At 52.3% G+C, this 20,077-nt stretch overlaps 1 protein-coding gene and 1 long non-coding RNA gene across 6 annotated transcripts in view; one reads left to right on the plus strand and one right to left on the minus strand.

The window, feature by feature from the left end:
• The window catches only part of WT1 (WT1 transcription factor), a 47,449-nt gene extending 35,710 nt beyond the window's left edge, over nt 1-11,739 (minus strand). For 2 of the 5 annotated variants that reach the window (XM_042233318.2, XM_027979596.3), the window contains exon 1: nt 6,259-6,358. Coding sequence is in view for 3 of the 5 variants with exons in the window: in XM_027979593.3 (XP_027835394.1) it covers nt 7,213-7,315; nt 7,729-7,851; nt 8,764-8,809 (272 nt within the window). In the remaining 2 variants the exon portion in view is untranslated. Of the gene's footprint in view, nt 1-6,258; nt 6,359-7,212; nt 7,316-7,728; nt 7,852-8,058; nt 8,110-8,763; nt 8,913-11,718 lie in introns of those variants that run through there. The other 3 variants (XM_027979595.3, XM_027979593.3, XM_060399504.1) reach the window with 3 other exon arrangements.
• A 2,614-nt stretch (nt 11,740-14,353) lies between these two features.
• The window catches only part of LOC114118448 (uncharacterized), a 54,403-nt gene continuing 48,679 nt past the window's right edge, over nt 14,354-20,077 (plus strand). The window contains exon 1 of the long non-coding RNA XR_003591797.3: nt 14,354-14,582. This is a non-coding gene — a long non-coding RNA (uncharacterized LOC114118448). The remainder of the gene's footprint in view (nt 14,583-20,077) is intronic.

Raw genomic sequence — 20,077 nt, forward strand, 5'->3', positions numbered from 1 at the left:
TTTTAATCTCAATCTGTCTAAATTTACAGGGATGTTGAGAAGCTCTAACAATAACTCTTTTAAGACTACACAGATAACATATTTCACTTTTTCTAGTCCATCAGATTTCGTACAGTACACTCACACATCACCAATATTCATCACCAATATTCATCACAACAACTCTGTGAGGCAGGCATACTTATGACTGCCTTATGGTCGTCATTTATCAAAGGAGAACTGAGGCTCAAAGACTTGCCTAGTGCTGACCTGCCTGATGCCCCCACCTCCACTCTGCCCCGCCCCTTTAATGGCTTCTTGGCATTATTTGAACTCTGAGCCTTGTTCTCTCACTGCTATTTAAACAACAGAAAAAACAATATGATAATAGTACAGACAAGAGTCTGGAGGTGAAAGAGAATAGTATGCCAGGGTCCCAAGAGGACCCCCACTCCTGGATTTCAGTAGTCCTGATAGTTCAGCCTGCAAATCCTCTTAAGAGGAGAGAAGGTGAAAAGAGCCACAGGAGAAGGGCTTTCAGAAAATTCCCAAGCAAAAACCGAAAAAAAAAAAAAAAAAGATTTCCTGAGGCTGGTCATAGAATCAGAGCACGATTTTAACCACATCCTGCCTTCTGCTGGCTGGGGCTCCTCAGTGGCTCAGCCAGGCAGCTTGGTTGGCACCATCTTCCAACTGGAAGTCAATGACAGTAATGACAATAGCTGCTGCTGGGAGAGGACAAAATGTGAATCTGAGCTAAAAATACCAGGCCCAAGCTCTGATCTCTTCAGGCGATCGGTCAACACCCAGCTCTCATCATGAAACCCCCCCACAGAAAGAGGCAGCACCAGTTAGGGAATATATGACCCCTGGCAAACAAAGCATCTAATTACTAAATAACCACTGTAGGTGTCGGCCACCTCATTCCCAGAGGAGATCAGATAAGCAGGTGGTTTGGCTCGCAGCAACCACAACGGTCACGTAGGCATTTCAGCTCCCCATCTAACTCTGTCTGCTCGGAAAGGAACGCTGAAATTGCCAGCTGCCAAAATATATTCCAAAATATATGGTCATGGTGTCTTTTATATTTTCTTTCAAGTAGATCTTGAAATTAAAAAAAAAAAAAAGTCACTGGTTTCCTATGTAAGAAATGTTTGAAGTTGGAAGCAAGGGAGAGAGGAAAGAAACTTCTATAACTGGGATTAATGCAAGTTGGAGTAAAATAAAAGGAAGTCAGTCCTAGCAAAAAGGGGAACTTAAAAGGAAGTCAGTAGTAGATCATATAGAGTTTGTTTTGGCCTGGACTGCAGGATTACTGAGTTCTCGACCTCTGCACAAAAAGAAAGGAAGAGAAAAGCTCTCTGCTATTATCTGGACCAGAACTCCCTCACTCTTCAAATGCATGTGTAATTCAAGTACATGTTCATCTTTAAGTGTGTTTAAGTATATTCAGAAGAATGAGGTAGAAACATTCTTTTTGCCACTGGAATGGGGCTGCCGAAGACTGATCACAACCTGAGTTGCCTCTGCCAGACGGTGGTTGTTGTTTAGTCACTGAGTCGTGTCCGACTCTTGGTGACCCCTCGGGCTGTAGCCCACCAGACTCCTCTGTCCATGGGATTTCCCAGGCAAGAGTACTGGAGGGGGTTGTCATTTCCTTTTCCAGGGGATCTTCCTGATCCAGGGATCTAACTCACGTCTCCTGCACTGCAGGCAGGTTCTTTACCACTGAGCCACCCAGGAAGCCCCCTGCCAGATGGTTATCAGCTGGCAAACAAGCATCTTGGTGGAAGAAAAGTGTTTCCCGGGGTGAAAAAAAACTCCCAATAAGAAAAGGGCATATGTAAGTGGCATCTGTGCTCAGAATTCAAGTTCCCAGAGTTTTCTGTAATAGCTTTGCCCCACACTTCTACCTGATAACCAAGGCCCATGCACAGAGGCTGCAGCCAAATTTCCACACAGACCTTTTCCTGCGTTCTTCCCTCCGAGGCGCCATGGAGGCGGCCTGTTCAATAATTTCTGCCCAGCAGGCCATGGTGAATAATCATTTTACAGTCAATCTCTTGGTATTGTCATTTCTCTCTAGCTCACCAGTGACCCAAAGAAAAACCCACCGGGGCTTTAACTTCTATTCATAAACACTTGATCAGCACAAAAGTTGCAGGAATATTTGAAACTAGGTTTTTCCCGCTCCCTGGAGACAAGTTCAAATCAAACCTTTCTTTGATAACACTGCCCACCACCCTGGAAACCATTTCAAACTTTCTGCCTTCATGTCTACCTATATGGGAAACAAGTATTGTCTTAAGTGAAGCTTGTACAGCATATCAAGTATTTGTAGACAAACATGTAAAAAGAGACATTATTATTATTTCTTCAGGTGAGAGCTCTTCTCTGATTTAATTCTACGCTGAAGGCCAACCTAAATGGCAGATCATGTACTTCCCACTGACTAGATCCCCAGAAGCTCTATAAGCTGCTAGAAGCTTCTCTCACATGAAAGATAATCCATATAGTAACAGACTCCACTGTCAACTTCATCTCTGGTGAATCGTCACCATTCAATCAAAAGTATTCAAATCAGCAACTACTGCTTCTGCATTTGAAGTTTTATCTGACAAGGGGCCAAAGGAAATAAGCATTCTCCTTTAAATTGGCAGGACAGTTACTAAAAATGGATACGCAAACCTAGTAGAAGAACAAAATGAAAAGGAAACTATAATGTCTAAAAAGATTAGTGCGTGTGGGAATATTTTGCAGGCCCAGAACTCCTTTTCAAAGTAGCTGTGAGAATCAACCCATGAAATGGGCATGGTCAAGGACTTCTGGCTTTAAGGGGCTCAGCAAGCAGCAGGAGAGAGGGGACTTGTGGAAGAGGATTCAAGGGACATGAGTAGGGAAAGCCCTGCTAGCTGCCTGTTGTAGGTCACCATCAGGAGAAAACTGTGCTTAGCGGGGTTGGACTTCACTACTTCTTCCCCTCAGAGGAGCATGGAGGTCCCACCTTCCCTGAGACCTTGCTCTGGGCAAGCAAAAATCAGGGAGGCCCTGGAAGCTGTTGCTCCCCCTGGGTCTGGATGGGTGAAGAGGAAGGTCTCTGCCATTTCAGTGTGTTTCTTTAGGAGCCTGAACTGAACTTCACTAGTTCTCACTACTGGTAAAGGCAAAGCTAGAGGAGTCTGGAGTTTGAAAGACGGAGGCTTTGTAAGTTAAAGACTTTTTGGAGTGAAAGCTCAAGTTAGCTCTTACAGTACTGACTGATGAAAATACTGCCTCTGATCCACAGAGCGATTTTGATTGAAAACTATGGATAAAACGAAAGGATAATGGGGTTTCTTTCACAGAATAAAGACCTTCCTCGAGCAAGACCTAGGGCAGACAGCACCTTTGGAAAGGAAAGGGCCCTTAAGCATCAGGACAGGCAGCCAGGTGCCGGAGAGAGGATGGATGCAGAGCCTCACACCTGTTTTGTCCCATACTGTGTCTTACCAAGCAAATTCACCTCCAAGGGCCTCAGTTTACTCCCCTGCAAAATGGGGGTGATAACCTACTGAAACTCTCAAAGTTTCAGATTAAATGTAAGTCTTACATTTAATTACAGATTAAATGTAAGATTAAGTGCTTAGAATGGTTTCAGGAGGTAGTAAGCTTATGTAAGCAATTATTAGCAAAGGTGCTATATAAGAGGAATATTTCAGGTGGAGGACAGTGAGTGACCTGGAATCCCTGTGGGCTTTAAAGACAAGAGAGACTGAGAATCAAATCCTAGTTCTGATTCTCATTGCTAGGTAACTTGGGCAAGTTACTCTGAGACTCTGAATCTATCTCTTCTTTAGCAGAGTGGGGATGGGAGTACCAACCTCAAAGGTAATCAGAAGAATTAAAATGAGCCACTTGAGTGGAGCAAGTAGCACAGTATGCCACAGCATAAAATATGCAATAAAGCCTAGCAATGATGTATCGGGGCTTGCGCTTTCACCCAGCTATGATCGCTGGGCTCCAGAAGGGCTGAAATCTGGCTCCAGAATCCTTAATGACCTTCAGAATAAACTCTGCCCACCCTCAATATGTGGGGTGAGGGGGGCAGAGAAGACAGAGAAAATGATCTCTTAACACTTCCCGTAAGTAGACTGGGGTCATTTTTTATACACTATTCATCACATCTGTATACAGCTATACCTCCTCAGATCTGTTACCTGAAAAAGAGGAGTCACTTTACAGTTCTCTCCAAATAGAGAATTTTGAGAATTTTCTCAAAGCAAATTCACATTGTGTAGTGCTTCTTTAATGTCAGTGTATATACCAAATACACTAACCCCAGACTAAATCCAAGACTGGGGAGACAGAAGCAGCTTTGGAAGGGCAGGGCAAAGAGTCCTGGCAGGCTGCCTTAGCAAGTGCAACAAGGCAAACAAAATACAAATTCAAAAAATACAAGCAAGCCTTTCCCAGAAGGTCCCAATGTTAGACAGAAAAGGGAACAGAGCCAGGGACCACTGAATACCTAAGTGATTAAAGTTTAGTTGCATTTCCTATGTTTTTCAAAACCTGTATTCACAAAAGCATTTAAATAACCTTTCAAACTTTTTTAGAAGTAGGAAAGAAGGAAATGACACAACAGTAGTAAAGTGGATGCACATATCCTAAAACATCCCTACACCTGTACATCCATCATTACTGCAGGGGAAGTATCTGATTTTTGAAAGGTGATTAGAAATATTGTGAATTTAGGGTGGATGGAGTTTCAAAGACTCAGGCAGCACCAACTTCAAGGGAGCAAACTTTTCCTACAGGGGTCACAAATTGTTTTTTTCAGGAGATGTTATTACTTAGAAGTTTTTCTATAACAAGAGAAAATGGTATTTTTATGACATTTATACAAAAGTGAGCAAAGAAGTTCCAATTATGTAGAAAGAAGAAAGGAATAAGCAAATAACTCTGAAAGATGAACCTGACAAAAGTGCTTTATACAGCAGCCAGTTAGAAGATGGATTAGAAAATGTGAAATTTTTTATGTATAAAAGGCAATCCAAGTGACTTTTCCTACTTTCATAGCAACCACAAATTCAGTGGAAAGTCAAAATCCACCACAGGGACTCAGTCTGGAGAACTGCTGTTAAGCCAGAGGTTGTGATCACTTTATCCCTGACTCCTTTCTAGGCTGTTCAGTCCCTTCTTAGAGACCCACATGGTGGACTTAGCCTTGGAAGAGGGGGGAGTAAGAAATGTGTGTAGCTGTGTCACTACTGAATCAGACTCCAAAGCTCCCCAGTCCCCAGCCTCCAAGGAGGTATCCCAGCCCATTTAAACAGCACCCATTCCAGCATCAAGGTCTTCCTCTCTGCGTGGGGTGAGGCATCAACCAAGAGCCAAGGAGGAAGGACTGGGCCAAGGTCATCCCACCAGGAACCATTTCAAAGCCCGTCCCACCCCAAGGCTAGAGTAAGAGCAATGCCAATCTGGAAACAGGCAGAAGCAGCTCCTTAAAAAAGATGGCAATGATCCCACCATCTCAGTTTTGGTTGGGGAGGTGCTGTACAACAGATATTTCAGATTCTGTACCCATTCCAGTGAGCTGAACCACCAAGGGCAAGTGCAGAGATGTCTGCCCGGAGCAGATCCCTGAGCCTGCTGTACCAAGAACAGAACTGGGTTCTACCAGCTAGGGAGGGAGACAGGAAGATGAGAAGGTGTGATCATTCAATCTGTGCCTGGGCAAGTGTTAGTAGCTCAGTAGTGTCCTGACTCTTTGCTACCCGATGGACTGTAACCCACAAGACTCCTCTGTCCATGGGATTCTCCAGGCAAGAATAGTGGAGTGGGTTGCCATGCCCTTCTCCAGGAAATCTTCCTGAACCTGGGCAAACTACATGCTTTATTTTTTTCTGCTCTCTCTCCCTTAAAAAAAAAAAAAAATCTAGTGAAGGTCGGGCGTAAAGAAAGAAAAAAAAATAAATAACAAACGTGATCTTGAATCCAAGATCAGATTAGATATGCCGGATTTCCCCAGTCAAAAGGAAAGGTTTCCGAAGTCTGTGTACTCTAGGCCTAGAGAAGTAGGTGGGCTGGACCCTGTCCCTCTCCAGGATGGGAGAATCAGACCAGTGTCCTAGGCTCGGTTTCCTAAATACTCCGGGGCGCTGGGGTTGGGATGAGCCGCTGTGAGCTCGGAAACGAAGACCCCCTTCCCCTCCTCCACCTGTGGGACTGGAGGGCCCCCAGGCGCGGCCATTCCTTCCACCAATCTCCCAGGGCAGGCGCTTTTCCTTCCTTCATTACCTCACTACCTCCTTCCCTTGACGTCAGCCCCGGGTCTTCCAAACGAGGGGAGGGAAGATGGAGATGAGTCTGGGGCAGTCGGTATCAGGATCCCCGCAGCACCGGGTCGGGGGTAGGGGGTGGAAAATGAGGTAATGCGCGCCCAATCCCCGGCCTCAAAAGGCCGCGAGCGGCCACTTCCCTCCCGGCTCCGGCGGGTGTAGTTACTAGGCAACCCTATCGGCGACGCGGGATGCCGGCCAAGTTCACCCAAAGTTGAAGAATAAATTTGGGGGAAGAGAAGGTGGAGGGTGGAGCAAGCGCCGAGGAGGCACGAAGGACAGGAAAAGAGCTTGGAGGGAGAAGAAGCTGGTTTTCCGCCTCCCGGGATCAGGAAGAAGGGCGGGCGCGGACTGGAGCTGTCTCCCCGGAGACACCGCAGCCTCCGGCCTGCAATCCCGCACCCCGTCCGGGGCTGCGGGGCGCTGCCGCACCCGAGCCTCTGGGGGACTGGGGTGGGGAGAAGGTGGTGGCTCGAGTGTACGCGCCCTCGAAATGGTCCCAGAGAAGGCTGGCGAGTGTGTCCAGCGCGCGAGGAGGGGGCTGGAAAAGGGAGACAAACTCGCTGAGTGGGTGGGAGTGGACCCCGGGTTTAATCTTTGATCCCGAGGAGGCTGAAGTGCTCCCAGCAAAGAGCCCTTCCCAAACAATAAAAATAAAAATAAAATCCTCAAAGTTCCGCTCTTCGGCTCCAAACGGTAACCGCCCTCATTGATATTCAAAGTAAGACCACCAGGAGACCGGGGAACCTACGTCTTTCAGATAGGAGCCAAGAGATGGGCTTTAATTTGCTTCAGGGAGCCCAGTGGGTTCGAGGCGCCTGTGGCCTCCAGGACTCGCACTCCAGGGCCCGCCAGCTCAAGCGCCCCCTCCGGGATCGCGGGGACCCAGACCCGGTGCGGAGCGCCTTCCTACCTGCTGTAGGGCGTCCTCAGCAGCAGGGCCTGGCTGCCTGTGCAGCTGTCGGTGGGCGTGTGGCAGCCGTAGACTGGGGGCGGCACGGAGTACTGCGGCTCCCCTGCAGAGAGCCAGGAGGGCCGGGTGAGCGCGCGCAGAGGGCTGGGGGTGCGGGGCCGCGGGCGGGGGCTGGGCCCCCAGGCTGTGCAGGGCGCACGGGGGCCTGGATGCCCGGGCCGTGCCGAGAGACGGGTGTCCAGATCACAGCGAGCTAAGCTTCCCCCTTTACCTTATTTTAAGCAGTCACCGCACAGAACACGGAAAAGACCCTCTGGACATTCGCAGTCTCGGCGGAGTGGGGCTAACAGACTTGGAGTGGGGGAAAACAATCTTTTCTTTTGAGATTAGGCTATTTCTAAAATTCTTCTAGCTGTCCTCTTCTCCCTTCCCCAATTTGCTGTGGGTTGGAAATTCCTGGGGAGGCAGGGGTGGCATGGAAGAAGGGGAGAAGCCCCCACCCCCACCCCGGCTTACCCAGCGAGCCCTGCTGGCCCATGGGGTCCTCGTGCTTGAAAGAGTGGTTAGGGAACTGGGCCGCGTGGTGCGAGGGCGTGTGACCGTAGCTGGGCGTCCCGTCGAAGGTTACCGTGCTGTATCCTGCGGACGAGGCCGAGAGAGAAACAGCGTCAGCGGGGAGTCAGGGACCCTGGGAACCAGAAACCGGGCGAGGAGCACCCAGCCCCGCATTCAGATCCCGCGCCCATCAGCCCCCAGGGAAGCCGGGCCCAGTGTGACTTCGGCTCATGCTCCCCGCCCTTTCCCGAGTAAACTCCAGACCTCCCCAGAGTTTCCCAATTTATTTACGCCCTTGTCTTTCACGACGTCCGCGGCTTCTGCACCGAACCTCGCCAGTATGAAAACTTTCAGCCGCTCGGCGGAGAAAGTCGTTCTCCCCCCCAAAACAAAACAGCGCGGTTCTCGCGCAGGGGCAGCGGCGGGCGACCACAATGGATCTGCTCGGCTGACCCGGCGCTGACTCGGAGCCGTAAATCAGAGGCCCGCGCACCAACTTTCATTAATTACTCGGGGCCAGTTAAACGGCCTGGGCTTTAAATGGGGGAGAGTAATTACTGAGTAATGTTATCTGTCTGAGGCTGCGCGACCCGACACCACTGACACCCAAAGCCCTCGGGAAAGCTGGTGAGGGGAAAAAAAGGGGGGCCTTTCAAGTTGGGCCCGCGGGCCTCGACCCTGCGCCTTCCTCCGTCCTTCCTCCGACCCAGCTAGCGCCCTGCGGATCGGACTGTGACCATCACTGTAGGGGCCGACTTCCTCGCGTCCCAGGCCGGGAAACCTTTTTGTTTCAGAGTGTGCCTGACAGTGTACTTCCCTTTCCATACATGGTACGCACGGGGTCCAATGCCTCAGTTTCCCTGCCGAGAAACCGAAGGCAATGTCGCGGCATTCTTCCCCAGCTTTCCGAAGGTGAGGGGGGAAAAAACGCGTGTTGGTGGTTGAAAAAACGTAGTCTCCTGTGATTACTGTCACCAAAGTACTTGAAACATTTACCCCACTGGCTTCTGCAAAACCGTAGCTGCCTCTGGGGGAAAAGCATCCTCCAGCTAAGATAAGGATCAGTTCTGAGTCCTGAACCCAATGGTGGGGTCCTTTCCTGGAGGCAGGGCTCCGTAGTCTCTGAACTGAGGTCCTGGCCAAGTGAGGAATATTAGTCCAGAAGCTCACACCAGCTCCCTGCAGGGCCACTGGGCTGAACCCAGTCCCCCCACCCCGCCCTCGCTGGGCCCCGCCTCTTGCACTGAGCTGAGCCTCCAACCACCCCCCCTCCTCAATTCTTGGGAGTAGGGTGAGTCAAACAACCCTCATTCTCCAACTCTTGCCCCAGGCATAATCAGGGCTCTACAACAAACGTCCCTGAAGACTTAGACTGAATAGTGAAAGGTAAAACCCACGTCTTTTAAACGCCCCCCCCACACACAAAAAAAACCAAAAACAATAACCAAGCTTCTACAGTCCACTTTGGGGAATGTGGTGTGTTAAAGAGCCGTAGGGAAGGTTGGAGCAGGTCTTAATAAACGAATTGTACAAGTCTTTCGCACCAGTTGGCGCCACAGGTTGACAACTTAAGAAGCCACCAGCTTTAGCAATTTGCATGACCCCAGAGGCCTCTATTTCTGGCCTGCTAAGTGGGCAACGATAACCCCCGGCCCGCTAGCTGTCAGGAGTGGGTGAGCACGCTGGCGCTTCCAGGCACTTCCTTTTGGGAACGGAGGCCGCGCTGTTTGAGGCCTACCAATCAGCTGACAAGCGAAATTTGGCTCGGAGCGCCCAGTCTTACAGGGGGAAGGCCGAATTTTGAAAGAACTGTTTTTTAAATAAAGAGGAGAAACAGGAGCGACAAAGAAGTTGTCTCTAGACGGACCCTTCTCCATTCCTGAGCCAGTGGCCGGAGCACCGTGCTGTCCCCGGAGACGGCCCCCGCCACCATAGGTGCGCGGCGAGGGCCAAGGGGTTGCGGGAGGCCGCTCCTGCGTGGATTGCCTCAACTCCGCGCCCCGCGAGGCTCCCAAGGCCCCCATCCCCGGAGAGGGGGTGCACATCGGTGAAAGCGCCCTCATAGAGGAGGGGAGAGGGCCCTTTAAATTAGAAGCTTATCGGATGCGGGACTGATTAGAGCGCGTGGTCCCGGGCCTTGCACTGAGCCAAGCGCGGAGAGCGCGGAGGCGGGGGCCGGGGGCCGGAGGAGAGACAGCTGCCGGCCAAAGGGGACAGCGTGTTCAAAGATTCCTTGTATTGTTACAGGCCTTAGAGGGAGAGGCTCGAGCGGCCAAGGTAGCGCCTTTCCCACGGTTCCTCTCGGCCCGGCAAAGCAGTGCAACCTTGACCGCGTGGAGCAGCGACACACGCTTTGCGCTTCTCTCCCCCGCCCGCCGCAGCGGAGGAGTCCGGGAACAGCATGGCCCGCGGAAGCTGACGGGTGGAGGGACAGCAGGCTCAATCAGGAAGGTGGTCCCAAGGGTTGAAAATGATGACTCCGCAGCTGCGGCAGCGGCAGCATACGGGAAGGTTATCTAGCAACGAAATACCCTCTCCAAAGCGACCCGAGGGGGGCGCCCTTGGCCCTAGGGCTGTGCTGGTGTCCCCCTGTGACAATAGGTGGCCCAGTGATAACCAGGTATCCTCCAGGGATAGGGTTCTGAGCGTCAGAGGGTCTGGGGAAATCGCTCAAGACTCTCAAGCAGTCTTCCTCTTCCCTTCCGAAACTTCGCACTTCAGTTTGGGAATGCAAGTCCTCACCCTCCTGACAAACTCCCCAAGGGTCACATCCAGGCTACAGTGGGTTCGGTGCCTGTCCAGCAGGGAAGAAGAAATCCATCTCAACATGGAGGCCAAGATCCCTAGAAACGGAGGTTGAAATAGCCTAGAATGGTCTGGGTTTGGGTCCAGGTTCGGCCAGAGAGAGATCTCCTGGACACCTTATCTCTTAGAGTCTAGATTTACTCCAGTGTCAGGCTGTGAGCTTCTTGCAAAGGATAAGACATTCTCTCTTAACATTCAGTCTCCAGTGCCTGGCACAGAATAAGTGCTCAATAAGTGTTTCCTGAATGAGTATTTATAAGCAAGATTAGAATACAGGTATAATTAAGAAACTAATAAAAAACTCAACTGAGGTATGATACCTTGGAGTGGGGAGATAAGCAAGAGTGCCAGCAATTGTCTCCTTCCCTGAGCCATTGAAGGTTGCCCTGCGTAGAGACTGGGATCCAGAATCTTTACTCCTCTCCCCTGGAACTGACCTTGGCCAGCTGATGGGCTGTGGGGAAGGAACTCTTGCCCTTGCTTTCCCCAACTCAAGCCTCCCGCCAAGACTCTACATTCCTGGGGGAGCTGCAGGAAGCCCAGAAATCAAGAGAATAAATCTGAAATCTCAGGGCCCAATCTGGTTGCCAACGCCAGGGCTGAGCCACGAGTGGCTTCTGACATCCCACCCCAACTCCCAGCTGCCAAGTGACTTACAGAGACTGGGCAAGCATGACCCCTTATGTTTTCATCACAAGAGAAAACCCAAGCCTAAAGACAGGAACCAGCTTACAGGCTGTGGCCTGGGTCTGTGGCCTCTCTACTGAGCAATTTCCCAGAATGTTGGGGTGGGGGAGGCTCCTTTACCTATTAGTCGTGGTCCCCAGTTCCCAAGCCCCTTTTCTGTTTGACATCTCAGGCCTATCCTCTAGAGAGGAATTAAGATTTTTCCCCTTACGTGTAGTGCTGGCTGGCTAGGAAGCCCACAGTCTCAACCCTGAGACTTGAGTTGATGGAAATCTGGGCATCAGATGACCCTGTAGAAGTTTGGACACAAGGACCCAACCAAAGCCACAGAGTCCTGGTTCCAAAAACCCTACAGAACCTAGATGGACTCAAAATGATAATGGTATTTTGCACACGGGGTACTTAAATGGTTTCTAAGGTGTCTTCAAATAGCACACTACCAAACAGAGACTCACTCACCTCATACACCTGCCTGCCAGTCTTGCTCTTTTAGGTCCAACCAAGTTTAGGTGGCTGCTGCCTTCTGTGTTTAGAACCCGGGTTGGGGGGCGGGGGCGGAGTCGGACTTATGTAGCATAGAACTTCAAACCAGAGTCAGACATCAGGTTGGGCGTCTTGGCTCTCTTACAAGAAAGAGAAACTGAGACCTGGAGATTTACCAAAGGTTACACCAACGTGCTAATTAGATGTGGTACGATCAGAGAACAAGAGTCTGCAATCCTCACTGAGATGTTCCAATACTCCATGAGTTCCAAACACTAGTTTTCCTTCACGAAAGACTCAGAGTGGAGGGACCTCATGGGTGGGTTTGAGGTTTTCCACAGGACATGAATCCCAGATTCCCCGAACGAAGAGAAGAGGGTGGTTTCGGTTTCGCCAGAGCTTCTGGCGGGCCAGGTGCTCTCGGCTGGGTGTGAATGGGGTCGCGCGAAAGAAGATATGCGTTTAGAACTTGCGCGGGAAAGCGGGAAAAACACCGCCCTTCTTCCGCGCTCCTTGGGCGCCCCAGCACCTCCTGCAAACAGTATGCACTCTTCTGCTCCCAACCCACGCATTCCAAAAACAGACTAGTCCTAGGCCCGAGCGAATTTTTGCTCTAGGAAAAGCATCCGCTCCTGCGTTTTTAAAGCATCTCCTAAAACATCGAATCAACCAGAATTGGTTTAGGTTCACAACAGCGCATATGTCTAATAAACAAAATAAAATGCAGAAGTTCGGCGTAATTGATTCTGCTTTGGTCCCTGAGAAAAAGCGGGCGACGGCTCAAGATGAGAAACCTACAGCTGTGTCCCTTGCTGTACGAGGACTGAAAACGGAAAATAAACCTCTCTTTGTTTTAACTTTCAAGTCTTGCAAAAATCTTTCTCCAGCTACAACCCGGGTTCAACGACTAGGAGGCGCCTGAGGCGGGCTGGAAGGAAGCCGGCGCTCTGGCCTCATTTCATCGCCTGTGGTAGGACCCTGTCGCGCAGGGTTTGGAATCGGATAAACGGGGTTCTCCTCCAGCCCTGGAGCCCGCGTGGCCGCACCTGACCTGGCACCCAGGAGCTATCCACTTCTACACTACTATACACTGGAGCCAAACGCAAACAGGGACATGGATCTAGGAAAGCCACTATTTTGTCTCCAGCTCATTCATTTACTCATCCTGGGGCTCCAAGGTACTTATGGTGCCTCCATTAGGGCCAGAGGGGCTCCTGGCATTTTTGGCGGGCAGACGCAGCAAGGGCTGCTCACCACGCGCTGGTCCGACTCCGAATCCAGGGTCCTAAAACGCCAATGCTTGCCGACAGTTTGGTGGTGCCTTAGGCGACAAAACCTCTTCCCGAGGCAGAGTCAGGCATTGCACCGGTTCCCGCTTCCCATCCCCACGGGGAATAGTCTGGGAATTTCCTGGGGTCCAAGGGCCCCCAGATGACCTCCCGGCTCATGCGAAGGGTCCGGTTCCCCGGTTCCCCGCCCTGGAGGATGTCGGGAACCCACGCCGTGGACTTCCTCCTCTCCCCGGGCCTCCTGTCTCCCCCAGCTGCGGCTTCCTCTACCCTCACAGTCCTTGGGGAGGCGACCGGGTAAGAGCTGTGGTCAGGGAAGTGGTAGGACAGGGGAGTGCCCGCGCGCGGTCACAGCCCAGCGGCCACCGCCCCGCGTGCAGGGGGCGCTCCCCTGCCCGCTTACCCTGGTTGCGAATAGCGGGCTGGCTCTCGAGGCAGCTGGGCAGGTAGGGCGCGTTGGGGAACATCCTGGCCTGGCCGGACGACGCCTGGCTGGGCGGAGGACCGAAGGGTCCGTAGCGACAGGCTCCAGCGGTGCCGGTAAACTGGCCAGAGAAGTGGACGGTGAAGGCGCTCAAGCACTGCTCCTCGTGCGGCTCCGCGCCTCCCCAGCTCGGCTCCTGTTTGATGAAGGAGTGAGGCGGCGGCGGCGGTGGGGGTGGTGGCGGAGCCGGCGGCGGCGCAGGACCGCCCAAGGACCCGTAAGCCGAGGCGCCCGGGGGCGCAAAGTCCAGCACCGGCGCCCACTGCGCCGCGCCGCTCACGGGCAGGGCGCAACCGCCGCCGCCGCCCAGCGAGGGTACGGCCGGCAGCAGCGCGTTCAGGTCCCGCACGTCGGAGCCCATCTGCTGGGACTCAAACCCGGACGTTCCGCGGGCCCTCCGGCTTTGCAGACGCTCGGCGCTCGACTCCGCCTCGCCTAACTTGGCCCAGATGCTTTCCGGACCCCGGATCCCCGGCAGCTGGGGCTGCTGAAGGCACCCAGGCGCGGGCCGGAGCGTGTGCGAAGACGCCGGCTCCGGGGCACACGTGGACGCCGGCTCTTGCCGCAGGAGGAAGTCCAGGATCGCGGCGAGGAGGCGGCGGGGCCCCGGCTCCTGGGCTGCCGTCCGGGCTCTGGGTGGGTGGGTGAGTGAATGAGTGGGAGGGAGGGAGGGACGGGGGGAGCGGATAGGCGGTCGAGTTGCAAGAGCCCCCGGGTGTGGGCGCTGCCTTGAACTCCTTACCCCAGCTGCCTGGCTGCCCCCAGCTTCTCAAAGCTCAAATAAGAGGGGCCGGCGGCGGGGGAGGAGGAGGAGTCAGGAGTCTCGGCGGCTCCATTCACACAGCAGCCCTAGCGGATCCAGGCAGGGCGCGCGACTCCTTGGGGGCGTCCTCGCAGTGGGGGTGGGGGGCGGGCCAGAGGGAGCGTCCCTCTCAGAGACACCCTCCTCTCCTACCCGCCACGCGCTCTCCGCTGGCCTGTGGGACACAGGCCTCCCCCCCCCCCCAACCTCCCCTTCTCGGCCTTCGCGAGTGTGGGCGCCTCGCGGCACTGGCGAGCCGCTCCAGGTGAGCAGGGAATGTCCCCCCTGCATCCCTGTGTGGTGAGGGTGGGGATGGGGTTGTTAGTCGGGGAGGGCGGGTTGGAGGGAGGGGCGGGGGGCTCCACGAGGGCGGGAACTTCGGAATAGCTGCAGAGAACTTTCCTGGACTTCAAAAAGGCGGATTCCTTGCTTTGCGCCGGCGAGTCCGGCTCTTGCTTCAAGAGCCGTCAGACTGGACTGGTGGTCATAATCTCAGAGTCACTGGGGAGTGGGGTGGCTTTTTGTGGATTCCAGAGGCCAGACTCAGGCGTAGATGGGTGACCTGGAGGTTGCATCAATTTAATAAACGGAGCGTAATTCCATTGACTGGCGACATGGTGAGGTTTGCGCCCAGAGAAAGGCGGTTTCCGCGTACCTGAAATCGGTGCCAGCGACACTTCATCTCCCTTTCTAGTGAGGAGTATCTAACTCTTCGACGGTGACGCCGGGAAAACAGAATGGCGACTAGTTTGGGAGGAAAGAAAACCCTTAGGGAAATGCCCAGATTCCGGTCGGAGAATCCTGGCGCCGAGTGTGGAGGGTAGGGAGTGAGGAAGGTTTGGATACGAAGTCCTTGGAGGTGAGATTGGCTCCCGGAGCGGCTCCTGCTGAGCTCTGCCTCCGCTCATTCCAGTCGGGAATACCACTCTGGATGCGTGGTGACTGCCCAAGAGGCACAAGCCAGGTTAAGGGGACGGAGGAGAACCTCAAGCGGCCCAAGGCAGGGTTCTTACGGTTGGGAGCTCCCAGAGCCTGGCGCAGCCAAGTCAGGTTCCTGGCTCCACCTAGTCATTCTTTGGGGGTCCCACGCCCCAGAACAGGTGTTTGAGGTTTTGTTTAGTTTTGTTGGTTTTTCTAAAATAGTCGGCTTCTATCGGAAGACAGACCCTAGGCTAGAAGCCTAGGGAACCGGGCTTGGAGTGCGGGAATTCTAGAATCTGGGAACCTGGATTGGAGTGCGCTTCAGGGGCGCGTGGAAACACCCAGGAGGCTGCGGCGACGGCGCAGCCTGGGACTGCCAGGAGCCCCGGGCGCGAAGCGGCCGGGTGCCGCTTGGCCTCTGACACGAGGCTGGCCGCGGATGGGGCCCGAATATGTTCAGCCAAGCCCATGTGAAGCAACAATCAAGGTGGTTGCAGTTTTATAAAGAAGCTGGGCGTTTTTAAAGCCTTGCTTTACTCACAAGGAGCTTTGGTTCTAATTAATTTGCGCTAAGTAAAAGCCAGGAGTTCTGGGTGCGGCCCCGCGGCGTGTGTGGCACCTACACGCTAAGTACAGGACCCTCCTCTGGAGGTCGCTTGTCCTGGAAGCGCAGGAAGCCTTGAGGGCAAAGGTCGGGAACAGGCGCTACCCATTTGATACCCGGACCACGTTCGCAGTGATGGACACCTTTCTGCACGACTTTGGTGCCTGACTTTTCGATGTTTGCGCTCAGAAGCTTTTTCTTTCTCTTTTTAAAAAAGTGAAAAGGCTCTCGAGGCCAGCTCCTTCTTGCCCACACTCGTTGTGGGCCGCCCATTCCTCTCCCGCACGCCGCATCTGTAAACCTGAGCAGGGCTCCAGCGCTGGGCAGAGGACATGGGCTTTATGTCTTTTTGATGGAGAAAGGCCTCTCGAGATAAGGCTTCTCAGGCCAAGTTGCCCCCTAGGACGCCCCAAACCCCTGTCTCACACCCTTCGTTCTTACTTATACTTCGAAGTCGTTTTTTCTTCAGGAGGACTCGCTCAAGCGCTGTGAGGGAAAGCGAGCCATTTATGAAAAGCCAGGGATTTCCACTTCTAAACGGGAAAGCTTGAGATTATTTCTTTTTTATCCTTCTTTGCAGTTTGTTGGGGGTATTTGGAAAAGGGTGGCTTGATTGTGACCTTTTGTGGTTTTGAATCCTAGAGAGAGCGAGAGCGCTTTACTCTCTGACTTTAAGGGGGGAAAAAAGGTTTCGCCTGGGGGTGAGGTGAAAGGAAGGGGAGGGGGGCTAGGAAATTTAGGACTCTACTTGTTGCCTGAAAATTCTTGAGGGAGGGAAAAGCAGTGATGCGATCCCCATTTCGACTCTGGGGTACCCCCTCGCCCAGACCTTGTAGTCCGAAGCGGTGGGAGGAGTCCCTTGCAACCCACAGCGCAAAGAAATAAGTGCTGTGCATCCGAAGCCTCAGCCTCCCCCCGAGATGAGGTCTTCGAAGGTCCCTCGGCCTCGCCCGCGTCCGTGCCCTGAGCCCAGGCGCCCCGGAGCCAACCCTGGAAAGCCGGCAAACTACTGCGCTCATCCGGCGCCCTACGCTCTCCACTTTTCCCTCGGTGAAACAACGTTCTCAGCGGGCGCTCTGCGGTTCCCCAGGGGACGGGCACGCTCGGCTAGCCTCCGCGCCCTGAGCTGGGCAGGCAGTCTGGTTGGAAAGAAGATCCAACCTCTGCCCTCCCCAGCAGGTAGGGCGATCGGCGGCATCCCAAGGTCCCAGGGATCTGAGGGCTGCGGAGACCTGGCCACTCCTTTCTCTCACTCACCTTCCCAACCCCCAGATAGCGAGGACACCTCTGGCAGAGGATGTGGTCTGAACCACCGATTGGCAGAGCTAGAAATTCAACTCCTCGTTCTACAGAAAAGGAAACTGAGCCCCAGGCAGAGGGAGGAGAGGCAGCTGTGGCGTGCAGTGGTGAAGAGCAAGGGGTTGGTGGACAGAGAAAGGGGTCGCAGCTCCCCACCAGGTAGCCAGCAGCTGGAGGACCATAGACGCGGTCTGTAGCTGCCGGGAGCCTCAGTTTCCTTTGTGGTCACAGGGAATAATGAGCTGTTAGTACCCACCCTCAAGGGGTCTTCAGGAGTAGACAGAAGATAGTGTTGGCCTACGTCCTCGATGAACGTTACAGTTTCTTATTATTATTGTCCAAGGACATTGAACAACTTAGTGGCAAAACCGAGAACTTAACCCACCACCCTCTGACTCTTTGGAGCTAATGGAATGGAGAGTAAAGGAAGGAGGAAGAGAGATGCTGGAAAGCTACGTGGCTTTGGTGTCATTGGTAAAGTTCATCCTGGCCTGGAAGGGGCTTAATTATTCCACGATTTTTAAATCGAGGCTGAGTGGGAGGGGGAGGGAGGTCTTCTGACCCCCACCCCTACCCCCACACCACTCTGACCCCGGCACCGTCAACTGGATCTGACTAAGCGCCCAGCCTGGCCCTGTAGCCGCGGCCCCAGGGACCAGACCGTACTCCGGAGCCGCGCTCCGGGCGTCACCCCCGCGGCCGCCGACAACTGAATAAACACACCGAGTCGCTGCGATCTGTCAAGGGCTGGGGCCGCCTGCCCGCGCCCGGGGCCGCAAACAGCAGAAAGGAGTGGTGGGCTGCGCGGGAGGAACCGGCGCTCTATTTAGCGCCTCGCGCAGAGGCCAGTGCCCGAGCTCCACGCGTCTGACCGCTGCTCTCTCCTCCCCGCCGACTGCAGCTCTTAGCAGTCTGCCTACCCCGGGCGGCGGCAGGCGCTTAGGCTGGTTTCCATCCCCGCGCAGGCGGTGGAAATCCCAGCTTCATTTATCTAAACTGAAAAAAAGTAAGAGAAGGGCTTTTGTTATTGTCTACCCTCCGTTCACGTGAAAATTAACTGGACTTTTTGGCCAATCCACCATCTACGGTTCAGACTCAGTTGGTTTGGGGTCCCAGGACCGGTGCTCGCTACCAGGTACGCAGAGCAAAACTCCCCTTTCCTGCACCCCCGGCTCGCAGTGTCCAAAGCGGTCAGGGTTACCCGTCTGTTCTGATGCCACCGCGAGAGTCCCCAATGAAAGGATTCCGCAGCGCTGCCTCTATTATTATACCGTAAATCTTTTTAAATTCTGGAACTAATTATATAGAGGATATGTCTCAATTTGTTCTGCATTAATGCCACAGTGGGGATGGAGGCCGGGCCGTGGCCAGAGCAGATACGCTGGCCTATGAAATTGATGAGCTGAGAGTTGCTTCTAGTCCTGAGCGCACCATCTGGAATTCCAGTCTGAGGTTACAATTAGAACTCCTGACCCCAGATTCAACTTTGCAAACAACAGGAGAAAAAAAAAGGGGGGAAAGAAAAAAAACCAAGAGAAAAAAAAAAACAAACCCCGAACTTACTCTGCACCTGTAAAAGAATAAATATCCTCACAATCTTAAAATCTTCTCATCTTAGAAGATTCTTTCCAAGAATTTCTTTTAACCTATAAAAGATAATGGAATATATTTTATAGATTGGATTTTATCTTATCCCCTTTCCCTCTTCAGGCTGCACTCGATTTAATAGTTGTCAGTTTTCCTTCAGTGTTGGATTTAATTATATAGGAACAAAACTTTCCTCAGTAAATTAGCTTGCTAAATATTCTGCCACTTTTGTGATTCTGCCTTTGAGAAATAGCGTTTCTGTCTAAATCTAGGATTTTTTTTTTAACTTGCCCCACCTTAACTGTAATCAGAGATGTTATTTGTGTTGTAATTTTATTTGTGTTCTAAATCAGTTGTGCCAATTTCTTCCTTCTTTCTTTAGTAACACGCTGCTTTATTTTCCTCTCACTTTGACCCCCTGAAGAAAACGAAGGACCAGGCAGTAAGGGGGAATCTGTTAAATTTATTAGCATAAATACTTAGACAAAACGAGATATAAATCATTCAGATGAATTAAGCCATAAAATATCCCAATGAACTCAGTCCCTTGCCAGGGTCCTGGTGTATAAATGTTCATATAAAACAAGGTATCAGTATTATCTTTCAAACTGAATATGTTGTAAAAATATCCAAATGTTAAGCAAGGAACATGGGGGCCATGGCAGGGCACGAAAGGAATATTCTTTAGAGAAGTCTGTTAGCACTGTGGTGCTCAAAATGTGTGAAAGAAAGGAAAAATGTGAACAGTTTGGATTTGGAATATTCAGTAAAGAGTTTTTGGTTTTTTTTTTAAAGGATATATTTGATCAGAAGCGCAGGAATAAGGAAAGAAGAGATAAAGAACAAAAGACATTGCTTTCTATAGAATGTTTAGCTTCAAAAAAAAAAAACCAACTGCTCAGAAAGGCACTGGCTCTTCATACAGATAACGGATGAGCCATTAGTGTAGAGCCACCTGGGCCTTCGTCTGCGAACCCGGATATGCAGCTGGTCAGCAGGAGAAGGATGGGTGTTCACTAGAGGTCGACCGGGAGAAGAGGTGTGGGGGAGCGAGGGAAGGGAATTGCCAGAATTCCTAGCAGAGGTATACCCAAGGCAAAAATCGATAAAAGGAGCAGTGGCTTGAAAAACCCATAACCAAGGCTCTCCGTAAATCTTGGCAAAGCAGGGCATTTTGTTGTTGTTTTGTTTTCAGAATGATTGCTCTGAAGCTTTTTTTTTAAATCATGGAGTCAACCAGAAAAAGGGAATAGTCTCCCCTTTATCTCCAGCAGGGGCATCCTTATCCTTTCATTTCTATTCATTTATTCACCATGCAGCAACTATTCACTGGCACATCTTATGTGACA

The sequence above is a fragment of the Ovis aries genome, chromosome 15 (assembly GCF_016772045.2).
Source record: "Ovis aries strain OAR_USU_Benz2616 breed Rambouillet chromosome 15, ARS-UI_Ramb_v3.0, whole genome shotgun sequence".
Taxonomy (NCBI): domain Eukaryota; kingdom Metazoa; phylum Chordata; class Mammalia; order Artiodactyla; family Bovidae; genus Ovis; species Ovis aries.